The 20,542-nt window shown below is 39.1% G+C and overlaps 1 protein-coding gene across 1 annotated transcript in view; it reads left to right on the forward strand.

The window, feature by feature from the left end:
• Arglu1 (arginine and glutamate rich 1) overlaps nt 1–17,127 on the forward strand; it is a 17,814-nt gene extending 687 nt beyond the window's left edge. The window contains exons 2-5 of the mRNA XM_013022951.1: nt 3–168; nt 6,242–6,467; nt 8,757–8,840; nt 16,286–17,127. Of these exons, the coding sequence (XP_012878405.1) occupies nt 3–168; nt 6,242–6,467; nt 8,757–8,840; nt 16,286–16,450 (641 nt within the window). The 3' untranslated portion in view covers nt 16,451–17,127. The remainder of the gene's footprint in view (nt 1–2; nt 169–6,241; nt 6,468–8,756; nt 8,841–16,285) is intronic.
• The last annotated feature ends 3,415 nt before the right edge of the window (nt 17,128–20,542 follow it).

A 20,542-nucleotide genomic window follows, 5' to 3' on the forward strand; every position in this document is an offset into this window, starting at 1 on the left:
CGCGTCCCGGCGCGAGCGGGAGCGGGAGCGGGAGCGGGAGCGCGCCTCGTCCCCGCCCGACCGCATCGACATCTTCGGGCGCACGGTGAGCAAGCGCAGCAGCCTGGACGAGAAGCAGAAGCGCGAGGAGGAGGAGAAGAAGGCCGAGTTCGAGCGGCAGCGGAAAATGTGAGCGTGGGGCCGGACACGCGGCGGTGTCGGGATCGGGGCGGGGAGCTAGCCACGCGGGGTCGGGATCGGGGCGGGGAGATAGCCACGCGGGGTCGGGATCACGGGCTGGCACGCAGGACCGGACATGCGGGGCAGGGCGGAGTCACGCGGGATCGGCGGGGCGGAGGGACCGGCACGAGGGGCCTGGGGCACGGACCCTCGGGCCGGCATCGGGGGAGAGGGGTGGAGGGGATTGGATCCGGCCTGAATGGTGGCGGCACCGCTTCTCCCCGGCCTTCCGGTCGTGCCCGGGGGTCCGGCGAACTTGGAGAAGGGAGGGAAGGAGAAAGCGATTTTGGCGCGCGCCGGAGCGTCCCGGAAGTGGGGGTGGAGCCCGGCGCGGCTCGGGCGGCCGCGCTGGCGAGCGAGCGAGCGAGACCCGGAGCCAGCCCGGCCCGGAGGCGTGGATGGCGGTGACGAGCGGCCGCCCGCGGGTCCGCGTGCGGAGGACCCGGGACGGAAGCGCAGCCGCCCTGCGCGTAGACTGGCCCATCGACTTCGGTACCTTCTGCCCCTGCGGTCCTGTTAGAACCGATGCATAAGCAGATGCAGGTTGCTTTTTGTTTTTACAACGTGGACTTGTGACGTGTACAGTTTTTTAAACGCACAGATCTTAGATGTGCGGTGGGACTGGCTGTTTTCCATGGGTTCACTTGTGGGAATATCCTTCTTTACTTTGCCTTATAGTCCACCACCGAGCAATGTGAAATTCTGTTATTTTCCTTTGTAGATAGATGTATTTAGAAAATGTGAAATTGCTTTTGCTTGTATGCAGATTTTCTGGGGTGTTTGTGGGTACTGGGGCTTGAACTGGAGGCCTACACGCTCTCCTGAGCTTTTTTTGGCCCAAGGCCAGTGCTCTACCACACGTGAGCCACTGCTCCACTTCCTGCTTCTCACCAGTTAATTGGAGATAAGAGGCTCGGGGACTTTTGAGCTTAGCTGGCTTCAAGCTGCAGTCCTTAGATCTCAGCCTCCTTGGTAGCTAGGATTGCTGTCATTGGCCCCTGGGTCCTCCCCCCCCCCTCCCCCTGCACTTAGGCAGAGTGTTTATTAGGGAAAAGTCAATCCCAGTAAGGGTACTCGTTACTCTCTTTGGAGCAAATCACATGATTTGAGTCATCTCACAGGTGCTTTGGGGTCTCATAGTAGATGTGGACAACCCAGCTAAATGAACTGTTTCACTATGTAGGATTTTTTTTTAAATTTAAAATTTGTCTTATCCTGGTGTTTTGGATCTTTAGCTCCCACAAAGCCATATCAAAGAGTAGAGTCACACTACCTCCACATTCAACAGTCATTGTAGTACACAATTCTTCAGTGAAGTTTAGAAAGGGCCATGAAGCCTCAGCATGAATGGGTGTGTGGTCTTCCTGAAAGGAATTTGAGTGTGGAATTGTTTAGGAGTTTTCTATTTTCCTGCAGTTGAGGGTTTTTTTTGTCTTTTGTACCATATAGATTTTTCAACACACCTTGTGACCAAAAGTCAAGTAATTAAGAGGCAGGGGCTGGGTCATAACTGATTGGCTGCATCTACTTTGCTGTCAATGTACCTTTGAAACATATGCAGATCTTTTCAGTTTTGCCACATTGGGAACTGCCAATGTTGGTGACAGTGTCAGCATTTGTGAGTGATATGATTATGAAAACAAAGGTGAAGCAGTTGTTTCATAAACTTGAGTGTATGTAGATTTCAGCCCTTGGACCTTGAGTAACACTCCTACCTGTAAAGTTGCAGTTCTCAAATAACGATCAGTAGAACATGTGCATAGAGCTCTAAGACACCACTGAGATAACCTGTGCCATGGGAAACCGAGTTTTATGAAGAATAGTTGCCTTTCACTAGACAGTTAAAGACTTGTAGGAAAAGCAAAAGGAATAATTAGAAGCTTTCAGCAAGTTACATGTGAACGGAAGAGAGAAAAGAGATCTAGGGAGTTAGAACAGGTATGCCATTTGAGATTAAGAGAAACAAACTGCATTAGTGTTTAAGAAGTGGAACGGCCAGGCTCAACTCCCTTACTGTGCTTTGTGGGGTCTGATGGAAAAAATGCAAAGAGAACACTGAAAATACTTGGGCATTGGAATAGAGGGTTGGGAGAAGGAGTTGTAGGTTTACAAACTACTGTTGGTTAGTTTATTGAGGTAGTATTTATCAAACATTTAATAAGTGCTAGGCACTGTGCTAAGTCATATTAATAAAAAGATGATTGGCCCCTTCTAAGACTTTCATCTGTCTAAAACACAGGTAATTTTTAATAATTTAGTAAATTCAGTGCCAGTGTTAGGGCTGTATAAAGGAAGCATCTTGGATGGGTAAATACTTGGTTGCCTTAAGGAATGAGGATATAAGAAAAGAAGACTTTATCAGGCTAGTTATAAGAATATGTGTGGACCAAGAGAATGTGCCCATCCCCCAATAAAGATCCAGAAAGGAAATATTTATAAAGTTGAATAAAGGTGATGTGGACCACAGTGTGGAGTTCTGTAAGAAAGGTAGAGAGTAACTGGAGAGGGAAATAAAGACTGGGAATTGTGGGAGGATTCTTGTATGCTACCTGAAGGATTTGATCTTAAGGTAGAAACAGGAAAGATTGAGTGGGAGCAGTTGTAAATTAGATGGAGATGTAAGGGAAAGTGTTAATGATCCCCCCCCCCCAAATGTTGAAGTGCTAAAATGCGAGACTATAGTGGTCAAGGGAGAAGAACAGAAGGCGTTCATGGCACTGCTACTGTGGGATGTTCTGATGTTAAGATTGTAGGGGACTGAGGCCTAGAAGAGAGGCTTCACTTGAGTCAGTAGTCAGTGGAATAATCCATTCCATATAGTAGATGGAGAAATGACAAAGAGAGGGAAGTAGTTGGTTCAAAGGGTTTAAAGAATCCAGGTCTGCTTGTGAAATAGGTTCTAACCTTATGGAGGTGGTTTTTCCCTCTTTTGATCCTCCTGTCTGCTGAGTAATTGGGATTGCAAGCATGTATCACCATCTCTGATTGCATTCGGAGGCAAGGGAAAGCGTTTTCTGAACAAATAAGAGTTTGTGGAACTATTTTTGAGTTTAGTACCTTGAGACAACAGTACACCGACCTAACAAAGTTGATGAGACCTTAATGAGTTCTTTAATGCTTCTTTGCTTCTCACACTTTTGCACGTTAGGCTAATAAAGTGCTTATGATCATTAGCTTTGAAGTCGGTTAAGGTTCTTAGCCACAGCTCAACAATGTGTAGACTTGAGCCCATTAATTTGAACGTTTTAGACTTTCCATTGATTCCTACCTCATAGGAACAGCTGTGTCAAACTCTTGATGCAGTATTTGGTACTTGGTAATACTAAATGCTGTTGGCCAATAATGATTTAGCAGTTCATGGAAGGTTGGGTCTAATTGGGTTTACCCATAATGCTGTGTGCCCTCACTGTTTTGTCTTTAAAGTGTATTATGACTTTTAAAAATACCTAAAACTGGAAAAATGGGAGCCTTTGTCTTACATCATTCCCAATTAAAAACTTGAACTATTATTTCAACCTCTACCAGTATTATGGACACCTTGCAAGCCAGAGTCTTGTGAGGAGGGCTGGAGCAAGCACAGACAAGGCAGGGGGACAGCTTCCTAGCACACGTTGCAGGGGATAGGTTAACCTTTTAATTGTGTAGAAAGGGAAAGATGGGTCAGTGATACTCTACCCTTTTCTGGTTCAAGAAATTAAAGTGTTTTTCCCTCAGGTTTGAAGTAACGTTCATCTTAGTGCCAATAACAAAAAATCAAATTATTAGTGGTGCTTGGGCTTCCTCTTTGCCTGTCTCCATTTCAGCATGGTGGAATGTGCTGTTTGCTCTAGGAACAAATGGAAATGAACAGTCTGTGAACAAGTACTGCGGGCCGGTTCTCATGCCCTTTCAATTGAGCGTGGTACTTCCTCCTTGTCATTGCCTGGACACTGTCATCTTGCCCCTCTGCTTTGCGGTGGTCCTGGGAGTAAAGAGGACAGGCCGCTCACCACCATGTTGATTTTGCTTTGGCTATGGCTGTAATCGGCTGAATTGACCTGGCTTATTTTCTCCTTTTGGATCAAATCTTTGAAGGCAGTGGTCATTGGCCATTGTGCTATTGATTTAGGAATAGCTTCAGCTTTTTCCGGATTCCCTGTTTAAATTGAGAACTTTTCTACTGTTGGCAAACATGGGACCTTATCCTATTTTTTTTCTTGTCTACATTGTGTGGAGCATTTAATTTGGAATTATTTTAATTATATTATTCTTAGGAATAAAGTACACTTTTCCACCTAATGCTGGTCATTGAGGGTTACAGTGTCCTATTTGTTTTTTAAGCTTCTTTACATATATTGACTTCATAAGAATCAACTGAAGTATAGTGTATATTTTGAATTAATATGAAAAGTTGGCATATGCAAAGGTGGATTATTATTCCTCAAATACCTATCCATATTCCAAAGTTGTCAGTCCTTTATTCCCATAGAAATTTGTTGAATTTCCATAGATGCTCCTTATAATTCATATCTTCATTAAACTTTATCACTAAACTGCTGAGGTAAAGAAAGCTTACTGAAATCCAAATTCTGTAAGTGATTAGAGGTTGAAAAGGGAAAGGAAAGTAGTCTTTCAAACACCTTTAAAAAAATAACTTAATTACAGGAGGGAGATGTTAAAGAAACAATCCTCAAAATTGTTCCAAATGTCTAGGACCTTGAGAGAAAAATCAACTTTCTCTAGTACTTACCTACCTACTCTTTGATGGAAGAAAGCTGTAGAAATCAAAATGAATTTCAATGTTGATCTGTTGGTATTAGTATAGTATCACTGAATAGGAGGTAAAAGTAAGAGCCCATGGGTGGGGGAATTCATGTCAAGAATAGAATTGAGTGGAAATGGCTTGAAGAGTAAAAGGTCACATAGAAATTGACTGTCTCATACATATTTATGTCAGATGAGTTGGCAAAAGATAAAAGCTACAGGTACTATTTAATCTGTTGGATTGTGGAAATGTTTAAGTATTAATAAATGGTGTTTTTAGAGTTGGGTACTGTGTAAGAGCCTCTAGTTCATATATTCCGCAACAAATTACTGTCTCAGCATACTGTGTATGAACAATGTTTGGTAATTTAGAATTTTCTGTAGCTGATTTTAAAAAAATGGAATTAATTTTAATATAATCTCAGCTTATCCAAAGTAACCATCAACAACTAATGAAGTGGGGATACCTGTTGTCATATTGATCTTCAATTCAGACTATAGACACATGTGACTAGTGGGTATCACTGATAACAAAACTTGCAAGATTTTCATGAAAATACCTTGATAATAGCAGCATTTTCAGCACAAAAATTTATTTTTAGCAGATAAAGTGGGCTTATAACATAAATGATATTTAATTCTATAGTCACATGCTTCATTGAACTTTTTCATAATAAAATGTATTTTCACTGTTCTACTTTCTTATCTCTAGAGGAGGTTTTAATTAAAAATCAGTAAAAAGAAAAGGCCAGTAGAAGATAAAAAGTTCAAACTAACTTGTCTATTTTCAGTGACAGTTATATTACATCAGCCCTCTTAAAGTCTTTACGTTTGTATTTATTCTGTTCTTACAATTGGGGAAATGAATTCAGCCTATTTGAATTGCCAAGACATAATACATTTTCTTTTGACTTTTCGGTAGCTAAGCCCATAGTCTGAGTGGATCAGCAAATTTGATAGATTTTAAAACTATCCTTAATAAACTTTATGACATAATAGATTTTTTTGTTTCATATTTAGTTTCTGAGTGAAAACTAATTAGGTTCTTAGTGTATACAAGATTTTCTATATTTAGAATGTGATTGAAAAGTGTTCATATTTATTTGATTTTCTGTATTAACACATTGATAAGTAGTTTCCTTAAATGTGATGTAAAAATGAATTATAAGATTAATTCACAAAATCTGCTTCAGTGGTTTGATAAAGTTTACACCTAGTTTTGTTTTTATCCTTAGGGTTTTTTTTTTAATGTCTAAGTTGTTTCTACTTTGTTTACTAGCCGGCAGCAGGAAATAGAAGAAAAACTCATCGAGGAAGAAACAGCTAGAAGAGTAGAAGAATTGGTGGCGAAAAGGGTAGAGGAAGAATTGGAAAAACGGAAAGATGAGATTGAGCGAGAAGTCCTCCGAAGGGTGGAGGAAGCCAAGCGCATCATGGAAAAGCAGTTGCTCGAAGAGCTCGAGCGACAGAGACAAGCTGAACTAGCAGCACAGAGAGCCAGAGAGGTAACGCTCGGTCGTTGGGACAGTAGAGACAGTCCATGGCAAAACTTTCAGTGTTGGGTGTGCCTCTTGCTCAGTTCAGAAAGAGATGGAATACAGACTATCTAATTCCTTTCTCATCTAAACTTACATTGCTGCAAAGAAAGTTAATTTTTTAGCCTATTCAGTAGTGCTGACTGATACATAAAAGTTACTTTTTATAAAACTTAAGGAAACTCATCGATTTCAATGGAACTGGCCTACATATTTGAGAAGTGTTTGAAACTTTTGCCATGGCTGCAGGACTTACATTCTTTTTTGGGAGAGTGGGGGGAGACAGGGAGTGGTAAAGGGGAAAGGTTTACAAACAAATCCACCTATGACTGTTTGTCACTCTTACCTAGACTGTGAGAGGCTTTTTGCCTGCAGTCAGATGAAAAAGAACAGGGCCAAACATTGAGTGACAGCACCTGCTTTTGATGAATAGGTTTTCTCACTCTTCTTTCTTCTTCTTTTATCTCTCACCCCTCCCTAAATCCTCGACACAGTGGACTAATTCTAGCAATCTGATCATAAGGCCCTCCATTTTCCTAATGTGTTTCAAAAAATCTTTTTTTAGGAAAAAATGTCCAGATTATTCATCCACTTTTTTAGTGTCTACTAACAACTCCTTTTTTTCTCTAGAGAGTTATGAAGGAACAGGTTGTCCTTGTCTGGAGTCAAGCTAAACACATGATTTGTTTTATCAGCAGCTGGAGCAGAAGTTGAAAATGTCTTTCTGTGAGACAGTAATTTGCTACTGAAGCTTTATGGCTTGTTTGCACTGATTACTCCAGGATCCTATCACTTGGTGAAAGTTACTGAAACACTCAAGGCAAATTACTGACCGCACTAAGTGCCCATCAACATAGTTTGCGTAATGAATGTGATTACCCTTGGTGTGGCTATAGAAAGTCCTGCAGTTCTGTTTCTTTTATCTAAAATGTTTGACTTAAAGCAGCACATGGCTCATTGTCACTTCTCATCCTGACATTCCTGTGGACAAGCTGACATTGTACTAAATCTCTGCTTTCTAGTAAACTTCGCTTGTAAAATGCATCTTCCCTTGTCCTGACTTTAACTAGGTAGACATGCCTATATTTATAGTTGATTTCACAGACACTATAAAGTTGAATATATATATATATATATATTTTATATCAGTGCTTTTAATAATGAAGATATTTTTGGAGTAACTGTGCTATCTTGTAGCGAGTTATTAATCATAGTAAGATTTTTTTCTCTTCATTTACTTTTTGTTTCATATTAACATTTTTGGTTTTTACACGGACACAATCCTCTTGACAGTCTTTCCAAATATTAAAATCATTTGACTCTGTATGCTGTGATCCGAACACTGCCCAAACCATCAAGCAATCTTCATATAGTTTTGCATTATAAAATTTCATTAAATTCTCCAAGAAAAAAAGAGATGACAGAATTTTATTTCCTGACTGTGCATCCCCTGGATTCCTGAATTTCAGTTCAGACTGTAGATGACAATACAAGCTGCCTTTAGAAATTGTCAACATCTGAATGTTAAGTCCATTTGCCCCATGGAAGAAGCCCTTAGTTCCATGAAGTATGGATTACCATTTGTATTTTTCACTAACAGTAAATGTATTTTTCTTATTAATTGTTTGCCTTAGGAATGATGAATTACATTTTTTGTTCCTTCTTACCATAAACATCTGCATTCCTCAGCTCAGCCTTCCTTGTATGTTGTTTCTTTATAAATGGTTGAGCTGCTGATGCAGGTATGCCAAGCTAACAGTACAAATCATTTTAAAGAGGAAGCTGGCGCGTATGGCAGCCGAGGAGCACACTCTGCAGGACACTGGACAAGACAGTAAATATTCAACTTTTAATGCTGATTAAAGGAGTATAGGTAAAGAATACGTAGGTATACATAATTGGTGAGACAAATATTCACTTTATTTATATTTTATATATTATTTTTTTTAATTTGGTAAATACTATCCAGTTTTGTAGTTGTCCTTGTTGATTTGTGTGATATTAAAGTATTAGTAATAATGGCCAGGAAACTTATCATTAGGGAGGGTTTAGTCGGTTGCTGTTGGACTGGGAGGGATGATTTAAATTTAGTGCTAGAAACCAATTTTAGTGACTGCGCAGTTTATCATTTGTCAAATGGAAGGTAGCTATAAAGCTACCCTGTAAGTCAGATCAAAAGTTCAGAGGAAGATTAGTAAATATTTATCAATAAAATAAACATTTTGTTTTTCTAACATCTTAACATGTCCTCCCCTTTAGGAGGAAGAACGGGCAAAGCGTGAGGAGCTGGAACGAATACTAGAAGAGAATAACCGAAAAATTGCAGAAGCACAAGCCAAACTGGTGAGTGTGGAATGATAAGAATTTGCATTTGCCCTGTTTTTATTCCGTATTTTGTGGACTGTTTTTGTGCTTTATCATTTACTTACTTAGGGAGAAATACTTAGGGCTACCTGCCTATTAAGGGTTTTCAGTTGGAAACTGGTAGGAGAGTTAGCCAGACCACCTCTGATCTAGAGAGAACTTCAGTATTTGCAGTGGTTTTAAAACAGGTTTCTGGCTCACACTGGTAACTCACACCGGTAATCCTAGTTACTCAGGAGGCTGATATCTGAGGATCACAGTTAAAGCCAGCCCTGGAGTAAAGTCTGCAAGACACTTATCTCTAATAAACTACTCAGAAAACCAGAAGTGGTGTGGTGGATAGTGGATCAAGTGGTAGAGCACTCACTTTGAGCTGAAGAGCTGAGGGATAATGCCCAGGCTCAGAGTTCAAGCCCCATGACCGATTTAAAAAAAAAAGTGCCTAATCACTCACATTTCATCAGTGCTTACAAATTTATCAGCAACAACAGTAAAAAGTTGGAATTAAGGGGCTGGGAAGGTGGCTCAGTGGTAGAGCACTTGCCTTGCATGCACGAGGCCCTGGGTTCGATTCCTCAGCACCACGTAAGCAAAAAGAAAAAAGCTGGAAGTGGAAGTGGTGCTGTGGCTCAAGTGGTAGAGCGCTAGCCTTGAGCTGAAGAGCTGAGGGACAGCACCCAGGCCCAGAGTTCAGGCCCCACGACTAGACTACCCCCTCCCCCCCCCCAAAAAAAAGTTGGAATTAAAACAGTATTACATGCTGTACTACTTGCTTAGTTATGTTACCCAACCAATTAAGTTTTTTAACTCACTTGAACAAGTGTACCAGAGTAGTGAGTGTCATATTCTATGCCATGGTCATACTCTTAAATAGGAACACAGACTTAAGGAATTATATGGTAAAGTGATAGAAAGGATGTAGAACAGTTTCAAAATTGCAGTAAAGAAGACAGCATAAGAACAGACTGGAGAGGGCTGGGAAGGTGGCTCAGTGGTAGAGTGCTTGCCTTGCATGCATGAGGCCCTGGGTTTGATTCCTCAGCACCACATAAGCAAAAAGAAAAAAAGCCGGAAGTGGTGCTGTGGCTCAAGTGGTAGAGCGCTAGCCTTGAGCTGAAGAGCTGAGGGACAGCGCCTAAGCCCAGAGTCCAGGCCCCACGACCGGACCCAAAAAAAAAAAAAAAGAACAGACTGCTGGAGAGATGCTTCAAAACAGAAGAAAATAGGCATTATAAATGAAAACTTTTTTTGTACAAAACGAGCATAAATCTGAGGTGGAAGTAAGTTTTGCCAAGGATGTCTGTGGTGTGACTGTTTACTGATACTTAGGGCCAAGGACTAAAAGACACAGGCCTCTTGGTTTGAGAGAAGCATCTGTAAAGTTGGTCTGAGTAAGTAGAATGTAATGACAGAAAGATATTCCTTCTTAAGTCATGTCAGGTAGAGAAGAGAGTGCAAAGTTTATTTTTTTTTAGTTTGTTTGTTTATATTTTTGCTTTTTATTTTTAAATGGTAGTAAAAAATACACATAAAAAGGTCTCAGTTCTAATCAACAGTTGATCCCATTAAAAATACAAGAAGGAAAATTGGTTCTAGATTGTGTTCTTCAAAAAGATATACTGTGCGTTCGTAAAAGATATACTGGAGATTGCATGGGTAACTTAGTATATTACAGAGAATTGTTGGTAAACATCTCTGCCCTGAATTCAAACCTCAGTACTGCCAAAAGAAAAAAAAACATGGTTTATCTTTCCATAAAAGGACAAAAAAAAACTCAGTGGGTACACATACACTAGACTCCTTGGTATGTCATTGGGGAGGAAAAGTAAACACTTGAGATGTATAGAGTTCAAGTACTACAAATGCCTGGTCTGTTATTCCCATATGACTGTCCAGCTTTCTCCAACATCATGCTGGGTTTGAACAAATGTAAAATTTTTACTGCATAACCTCAGTTAAGCATACTAACTTTGCTTTCCTCTGGGTGCTGTTTGCTCTTTGGAAGGCACACATCTACCAGATGCAGGGCAGAGAAGCACTGAACAGAAAACAACTGATATGTGAGGGATTGGAAATTATTTTTAAATTACTTTTTTATCATGCTTGGCCAAAACTACATGTAATACAATCCACAAGTAAGGCAGTCTTACTGAACTTGAGCCTTATAAAATCAGATAAAAAGTCAAAGTGAGGCTTCAAATGGGATTTTGGCAGGTTGGTTTCTGGTTCTTGAGTTTGTATGGTAACACACAGCTATCTTCCGATAACCTGAATAGTTATTGTGAATATAATGGAGAGCTTTAATTTCCTTTATTTAAAGTAGCACCTAAGATTTTTCTGAAGCCTCTTAGTTTTCTCTTAAAATATCCCTGAATTCTAGGTTTTTGAAATGCATGTGAATTGTACTTTTTTAAAATGGTATGTTGGACTTGTCAAAAACGTGATAGATACTGGTGCAAAGTGAAATCTTTCTGGGTGGTTCAGGAAGAATGAGCTACTGGTGAAAGCAGTGGTAAAACAGGGAAGAACAAAACCCACTCAGTATGTCAACATCTAAAAGTAGATGGACAGGCATGTTATAAACAACATGCTGGTTAGTGTAAGGATAGTTTTTGACTAAATGGACATTTGTTTGAAGTTGTAAAATGCATACAAATTTATAAATTATAGATTTACAGATTGTTGAAGTATTTTCCCTCTTATCCTGGCCAAGTTCATTGTGCTATGTTACACTGTATACTAAGTGGTTGAGAGAAAAATATCTAAAAGGTGGCAATTGAAGCTGGATGCTTGTGGCTCAAGCCTGTTACCTACTAAGGCTGAGATCTGAGGAGATCACCATCCAGCCTGCAATAAGCAGTAGAAAGCTAGAAGGAGAGAAATATCTCAGTGGTAAGAGTGCTGGCCTTGAGTACAAAAACAAGAACTCCAGGCCCTTGAGTTCATTCCCCAGTACTAGTACAAAAACAAGAAAAAAAGTTGGTAATTGGACTGTGTTTGTAACTTAAGTGGTAGGGTACCTGCCTAGCAAACTTGAAGCCCCGATTACACCAAATGTAAATGTCAAATATTTTAATTTAGCTTGAGGTGGTAGAGAAACATTAGGTAAGTAATATAAGTATGAAAGACTTGTTCCATGTATATTAAAAAATAATCCTTATTTACAGCTTTATGCTAATTAATTGAGGCAACAAATTAACAAGTAATTTTTAGACATTGGTGAGTATATTGACATTGTATGGCTTAGACATACAATTGACATAGGGTGGCTTAGAGACCAAAAATTGGAAAAAAGAATCAGAAGATGGCAATTATTACACATTCTCAGAAAGAAGAGAATTGATACACTTAGTGAGTGGTGAAAGGTATATAGAGGAAGAGGTAGCCATGAGGGGAAGGTCTTGTAATACGAGAAGATTAATCAGGAGCACTGTTTCACGCCTGTGAGGGAAAGGCAAAAAGGAATGAATGACCAAGACCCCCCAAAAATGTACTCCAAGGAAGATAGCAATTAGGGTATAGAAAACTGAAAGAGCTACATCCAGATAGTACAGGTTTTTGGTGTGGGATTTTACAATATGAAATATATGACATGAAAATGACCATAATACAGCAATGTCTGGAGTTCTGTGTGATTTTTCACTTACCCTATCTCAAACCTAACTCAGTTTTCCTCTAAAGCAGTTGTCTTCACTTTAGGGAACATGGATCTCAGGAGATAAAATTGTCTAAGGCTGAAGTTAGAAAATGATGTGAAGTTATAAAGATAACTGGAGGGGACATAAAATGAATTGGGATGAAAGGAGTAGAGCCATCAGTAAGCTGTGGGTGAAAGGAGGTGGGACAGGAAACTGGGAGCTTTCCTGTATTCTTTCTGTCCACAGTCCTAGATATGAGGGTGAACCATCGTAGGCCTCAAGGACGAAGGGCTTGCCCTAATGATTTAGTGTTTGTGAGGGTGGTAGTCTTTGGCGTCTACAGTGTCACCATATCATCCTGTGGGTGAGCTTAGTGTTCCCCAACCCTTGTGTAAATCGTGTTTTCTTGATAAACATGAAACAGGAGGGGAAAAACAGTGTGGATATTTTTTGGCAAGCAGTGTCAGTGAGGACAGAGGAAGTCAGTTAGAAGCTAGCACTTAGCAAGGAGGTATAGAATTAGAACAGACTTCTAGATGGATGGACAGGAAACCAATTTTTTCATCACTAGAGGGTCATTAAAATGAAAAAGGACTTTGGCTTTGTGTTGGATGAGTTTTATCTGTCAAATGAATAGAAAGCTATAATAGAATGAAATTCAAACACTGTTCAAGCCAGGTTATTTGCCTGCTCAGTTTAGTTGTTTAAATTGCTGCATTATTAAGTACTTCTGATTGTCATATATTTTTGGCATTACAGTCTAACCCTGTTACTGTACAGTTCCAATAAACTTAGACCAATCCTCTGTACATACCATAATTAAATCTTAGTGACTTAAAATGAAATTTATTTACTATCTAAATGCAGCATAATTACTATTTTCAGTTTATTAAGTTTGATTTGCTTTAAAGTTTAAGTGTGTGTATGTGAATGAAGTGAGGCGGTTTCTGGGGCATGAACTCACGTGGGGATAGTTCCTGAGCTTCTTTGCTCAAGGTTGGTATTATATCACTTAAGCTACAGCTCCATTTCTGGCTTTGTTGTTGTTATTGTTCACTGGAAGTGAGTCTAATGGACTTTTCTGCTTGGGCTGGCTTTTAATTGAGGTTCTCAGACCTCAGACACCTGAGTAACTAGGGTTATCGACCTAAGCCTCTCGCAGCTGGCCAAAATTTAACCTTTTGTCATCTGACGTGGTTCAATTTTTCTTAAGAAGGTAAAGTCCCTCTGCCTTTTCTAATCCACTCCCCATCCCTACCTCTAAAAGGCATACTCACTTACATTTGTGTTTTTCAAAAATTCCTGGAATGCATCTTTAGGAAGATCTAAACATGTAATAGCTTTTATTCTCCCCTGACTGCAAAAACAATACATTCTACTTGATAGTTGTTACTTTGCTGTTTACTACTGTATCATTTCACTTGACATACTTTAGAGCCTTTCCTCACCTCTGGATGCTTCCTTTTTTTTTTTTTAAACAGCTGTGCAGTGTTCTGTTTTATATTTAGTAATCTTTTTACAATTAATGAATGGAGAAGTATGCATGCTTGAGTGCATGCCAATACTAGGGCTGGCTTTTTCACTCAAGGCTAGTGTTCTTAATTGTTGAACTATCCCCCAATTCCAGCTTTTTGCTGGTTGATGAGAGATAAGAATCTCTGAGATTTGTTTGCCTGGGCTGGCTTCAAACATTGATCCTAGGATTGTAGGTATGAGCCACTAGCACCCTGTCTTAGAAACATGGATTTTCTTGTGTACAAGTATGTTAATAAGAAATTCCAGATACTAAATTTGTTTGATAAAAATGTTGTACACATGAAATTTTGATAGGTCAAAATATTATTTATTAAGATAGCATGTGGTGTCACATTTCTGTCAGTATGACAGGGTCAGCATAGAACTTGCCTATAGGTTGAGGTGTAGTCCCTTTACTTTCCAAGCCTCAGTGCTCTAATGTGCTTTATCCTTGGTACATACACAAAAAGATCTCTACTCAGTTATATACACTTAAACTCTTATCCTATACATGGGATGGTTTATTAAACCTATAAAGTAGATCATGTAGAGATAACAAGAAGGGTTTTAAGAACATTTTATATTGTTTTCAAGATAGGGTCTCAGTTTTTAGTTCAGGCTTATCTTGAACTCTTTGTAGCTGACCTCAAATTAATCATCTTCTTTTGGTTCTACCCAAGTGCCAGGATTACAAGCCTGTACCAACAGGCTTGGCTCAGATAAGTCATTTTGTTTTAGTTATTAGTGAAAATCTAAAGATAATGGTAATTTGAAATGGGTTTAGTAGTTCCAGTAGAATAATGGAAGTCGAAGCAATGACTTAAAATTTTACTTGGGCCAGGCATGGTGTAATGTGCTTATAATCCCAGCACGCTGGCTGATGTAGGGAAATTGTGGTGTTGGTCAGCCTGGATTATAGCAGAATCCTAAAAAATATTAATTAAAATATAAATAAATAAATGAGCTTTTACTTTGGCTAGGAAGGAAAACAGCTCAGAAGATAAGCGTGAATGTTAGCCAGGTGCAGGTGGCTCACACCTGTAATCCTAGCTACTCAAGAGGCTGAGATCTGAGGATCACAGTTCAAAGCCAGCCAGGCAGGAAAGTCTGTGAGACTCTTAGCTCCAATAAACGACTAGAAAATTGGAAGAGGCACTGTAGCTCAAGCTTGCCTTGAGCTGAAGAGCGCCAGAACAGCGCCCAAGCCCAAAGTTCAAACCCTACCACCGACAAAAAAAAGAAAAAAAGTGAATGTTGTAGATTGAGGGTAGATAACTGAACATTTCGAGGTTACAACCTGCTTTCTCAGTAATAAATTACACCACTCATTTTTGAGATTGAGAAGTAGTTGTGAGACCTCTACACTGTACCTGTCTGCTCCTCACTATCTCTAGACAGGATGTCCAGAACTGTCTAGTTGATGACTTTGGGGAGGCATGATACAACAACATGGCTTGAATGAATCTTGGTAAAGTGAGGAAACAAGAAGGCAGTTGGTTACTTGAGAGTGAAGGGATTTAAAAAGAACTTTTTTTTTTAATTAAATAAGAAAATGAAGTACAGAGCTGGGCGCTGGAGGCTCACACCTATAATCCTAGCTAAGCTACTCAAAGAGCTGGTATTTGAGGATTGTGTTTTAAGGCAGCCAGGGCATGAAAGTCCCTCAGACTTAATGGCCAATAAAATAATGGCCAATAAAATGACTCAGAGCAGGGTACCCGTGGTTCACACCTATAATCCTAGCTACTCAGGAGGCTCAGATCTGAGGATCAGGGTTCAAAGCCAGCCCAGGCAGGAAAATCTTTGAGACTGTTCTCTCCAATAAACCTCCAGAAAACCAGAAGTGGCGCTGTGGCTCAAGTGGTAGAGCACTAGCCTTGAGCTGAAGAGCCGAGGGACAGAGCCCAGGCCCAGAATTCAAGCCGGCCATGACTGACAAAAAACAACAACAACAAAAACAAACAAAAAACAAAATAGAAAAGCCAGAAATGGCACTGTGTTTCAAGTGGTAGTGAACACAAGGAGGCTCTGTCTGGCACAGCACCCAGGCTCTTGAGTTCAAGCTCCAGGTCAAGCTCCCCCCCCCCAAATAAAGAAGTACAGTTCTTTTTTGTTCCTCTACTATTTACTGTCTGGCAATGAAAACTAGGTAAGTTTAGCTAAACTTCAGAAATCTGTTGTTTGTATAGTATTGATTATCAGTTGTCACTTTACATATAAGTGAAGGTAAGGAAATCATAAAAATTTACAAATTTTTATTTTAACTTGCAGGCTGAAGAACAATTAAGAATTGTTGAAGAACAAAGAAAGATTCATGAGGAAAGGATGAAACTAGAACAAGAACGGCAACGACAACAAAAAGAAGAACAAAAAATTATCCTGGGCAAGGGGAAGTCCAGGCCTAAACTGTCCTTCTCGTTAAAAACCCAGGACTGAATGACAGACTCCGAACTTTTTACAAAGAAAACCAGAAAAACTTTGTATTGTAGCTTCATGTTGAAGTGTTTTTTTTTCTTTTCTTTTTTTTCTTTTTTTAATTTGGAAAATCTGAAAAGTTAGCTTGTTCTAATAGGGGCTATGCCCTGCAATCCCTTTTATCCCTCCCTCCTTTACCCTGAGCTTTGATGAGTCAAATCCTTATCAGATCATTGCTGTCTTGTAAACAGTGCTATATTTTTCACTTGTTTGGGTTCTGCATTGGTGGTCTGAAAAAGAGCAGATCACTTTGTTAACTATAAAATGGTCTGATAAGGTTTTTACTGGCCACTGACTTCAGAGTTATACTCTGTTTATTCCATCAATAATGCTGGTTTTGCTGACTTTTTGTTTTTTTATACATTTATAAAAAAAAAGGAAAAGTTGGTGATTGCATTGGAAATCCCAGGGTGTAAATTGTGCAGTGCATTGTTAAGCCAGTGTCCTTGTGATGCTGATGCCCTTGACGATCCTGATGCAGGTAAGGAAACAGTTGGACAGCTCTGGTAACCAGAATACGTGTGGACAGTCAGTATTGTCTCTGTTCAGCTTGTGTTTACTTCACTGACAAAATCAAACCAGCATTCCCCATTGTGTAAATAAATGATTTTGCTGAATAAAGTAAAGTCTTAAATTCATATGTTTAAGCAATTTTTTTTTAAGTTCTGTTAAGTCATAAAAGCGGGTGGTTTCCTTTTTGATGGTCAATTAGAAGCCTTAGAATTAAACTGTATTCTTTTTTATACTTTTAGGGTCTAGGTATACATTGAATATACTTAACAAGTTGATATTTAATGGCTATTTTTACAAATAACCTACTTTATGAAGATAGAATAATTACTTCAAGTGTTTCCTTTAAGACTCTTTGAGCTTGTGCCTCTTTTAGGAATAAGTTATCACCACAAATTATACTGAAAAATTCACTTAAAGATTATGGAGTATTAGATCACTTTTCAAAGGGGCTATCAGAAAGAATTTAGCTTTTGTATGTTCTAGAAGGCTAAAGCAGTCAAGTTATCCTTGCATGTTTATTTGGGGGGACCAAACCATTTAAAAATCATATCCTTTTATGCATGTGAAATCTTACAGATGACTTTACCATTTTATACACTAAGATCTGCCTCATCCTTACAAGACTGCTAGTATTAAAATGTTTAAGACAATGATACAGTTATAAAAATGCTACATGTGGTTCATAAACATGTCAGAGAAAACGTTCCCCAATACTTTGGAAGTCCTTTAAGACTGGAAACCTAAAGTGAATGAGATGACTAAATGGTGGATTATTTTGTGTGTGCATGCCAAGAAACCTGTTTACTGCTTTTGTTTTGAGCTCTTCCGTGTAGTGAGGAACAATAAAATCAGTTCTAGTATCTTTCAAGATAGGATTTTAAATAGGCATGAACTGTAGTGAGAACTTTATCATAAATAAGATACCTCTTAATCTAATCAAATTTATTTCCCTGGAGAGTAAGATTGGTTATGAATCGTTTATATATTGGCTAGCTGTAAGTATTCATCATTCTTATACTTTTTTAATGCAACTTTTGTTTGGATGCAGAATTATTGTTCTTCAGTTGTGTATTCATATTTATTTAAAAACTGCTTTTGCTATGCTAGTGTTCTAAACATTGTATCTAAAAAGGTAGCCTGGGCTTGAAATTGGCTTATGTAAGCCTTCTGTGTTTTGTGTTTTTTTTTTTTAAATTTTACTCACATGTGTCCGGTCATGGTGAGTTGTTTAATGATATACTGCAGTTATCTGCTTGCTGTTGAGAGACTCCACAGAGACCATGCGGTTCCTGTGCCAGGTGCCCCACCACTGTCTGCCATGCCACAGGGATGGATGGAATTGTTAGTACACTCCCAGTCTCTTCTGTGCTGCAACAATGTTGTAGATTGTTTTTTTTCACTTTGTTTCCACTGCCTTTGTGTACATATCATAAAAGTTAAAACTTTTCTCCCTAACAGTAGTTCTTATGTTCCCTAATTTTTAAATATGCTTTCATTTGAAGTTTGTTTTCTTAGGGTATTCTTGATGCAACATAAAACTAACAAATGACTGTTTATTTTTATGACCTATTGAAGATAATGTAGTTAATTGCCATTTATATTGTGGAATTTACAGAATCATCCATTGTATAAACTAAGCCTTTCAATTAGCTTGGTGTCAGGACTCTTTAATGTTTCAAATAGGGGAAGGGGTTTAGTAGTTGAACTAGTTCACTTTTCCTTAAGACGTAGCAAGGCACACTGGGTCTCCTCCATGATGACCTGGACCTCTACCCCTGCTGGTCATACGCAGCTCTCTGGGCTCTTCCTTTTAGTATTCCCCCCTTCATTGTTCCAAAGCCATGCTGCCTTCATTGTTTCTGGTGCGTTTTCCCAAATTACAGTCAGCATAGAATCCTGACCAGTTTGTCCTGTTTATGTGTATTCATTTTGTATGAAGGAAGACTCTGCTTGTCATTTAACTTAAGTTTTTTTTGTATGTTTTTTATTATAAAAATGCTGTACAGAGAGGTTACAGTTACATGAGCAAGGTAATGAGTCCATTTCCTATTGAGCATTGTTGCCTCCTCCTTTAAGTTTTCTCTAAACTTAGTGTTAGCTTTCATCTTCTGGCTTTCAGTCCTCTCCATTTTCTGTGGCATTACACCAAGATACATTGCTTTTATCTGTCTACCCATCTATCTACAATCCCCTTCTTCCCTCCCTTCCTTCCTTTGCCATGAGAAATGCTGAGGGCAGGCTAGTCGGCACTGTGCCATGAGTATTGCCTCCAGTCCTTTTGTTATATTGTAATTGCTCTTGTATAGTTTTGGGATTCAGTTGTCCATGAAAATAAAATTCAATAATGTAGAGTATTCACATTTGATAATACATTATGCCCTCTTTTGTAATTGATTGCATTGTTTGATGATTAGGTGATATTGCCTGTATATTATTTATAGTTACATGCATAAATGGAGCTAGGAAATGCTAGGGAGTTCAGAGAACTATAAATTTATGTTGCCTGCATCATTTCCCCCCACAATAGTTCCTTGAAACTTTGATAAATAAGAATAGTTGCTTTTACAGGGGTAAGAATGTCCTGCAAATCATTGATAGGTCCTTTTAATAAGCACTTTTATTCTTAAATCACTAAGAATGACACTTTATTAGATGTTACTTTTAAAATAGTGTTTTTTCCTAAGCCAGTGGTTGATGAGAAGATACCGCAACTGTTTCTTTACTCTGAAATTAGTGAAGTGACCACAGCTTAAGTGAGTTTGGTGTCCATATATTTCAAAGATTTTTTTTGTTTACTGGATGTCAGTAGGATTACTTGAATTTAAGTGCATTTTTTCATTGTATATATTTGGGTGGTTCTTAGGTGTTTACTGTGGATTAATGCCAGTTAGAGTATGTAATTGTACTGGTTCTAAGTGTTGGGTAGGAAGGAGTGTAGAGGCTTCATGGGCAAAATAGGGATTCATTCCACTTAGGGCCAGCCTCAGTGATTTCCCTTGTATATTGATTACAATTAGATTGCCAATAAGTCCATCCATCAAGTGGGAATCCTGAGTAGAGAAGTTGAAGTATAAAAAGTGATAGAAACTGCATTGCCAGCTCTTACCTGCTGCTATCAGTTTGCAAATAAGAAAATGAGGTGGTTCCCCCTCCTCCCCCCCCAGATACCCAAGCTAGTTGGAACCATTCTATTCCTTCAGGTATGTGGTTCTTTCTTAGTAACGCTATTTATTTTTAGTGGGCTGTACCTAGAGACTTAGGTGGCCTCCATTGGAATACAGGGTAGTCTCTTTGCTTCTGTACCTAGATGGAAGAATGGCCCAACCTAGAGCAAGCTTGATGCAATACTTACCCTGTCTGATATAGTAGGTTCTGAAGATGCTTCATTATATACAATTAGGTTCAGAAACGTGGATGGGGAGGGATCCTTTTTTTTTTAATTTTAATTTTATTTTATTTGTGAACATACTGTACAGAGGGGTTACAATTACATGGGCAGGATAATGCGTACATTTCTTACCAAGCATTGCAGCCTCCTCC

This window comes from Dipodomys ordii, unplaced genomic scaffold (assembly GCF_000151885.1).
Source record: "Dipodomys ordii isolate 6190 unplaced genomic scaffold, Dord_2.0 Scaffold65, whole genome shotgun sequence".
Lineage (NCBI taxonomy): Eukaryota > Metazoa > Chordata > Mammalia > Rodentia > Heteromyidae > Dipodomys > Dipodomys ordii.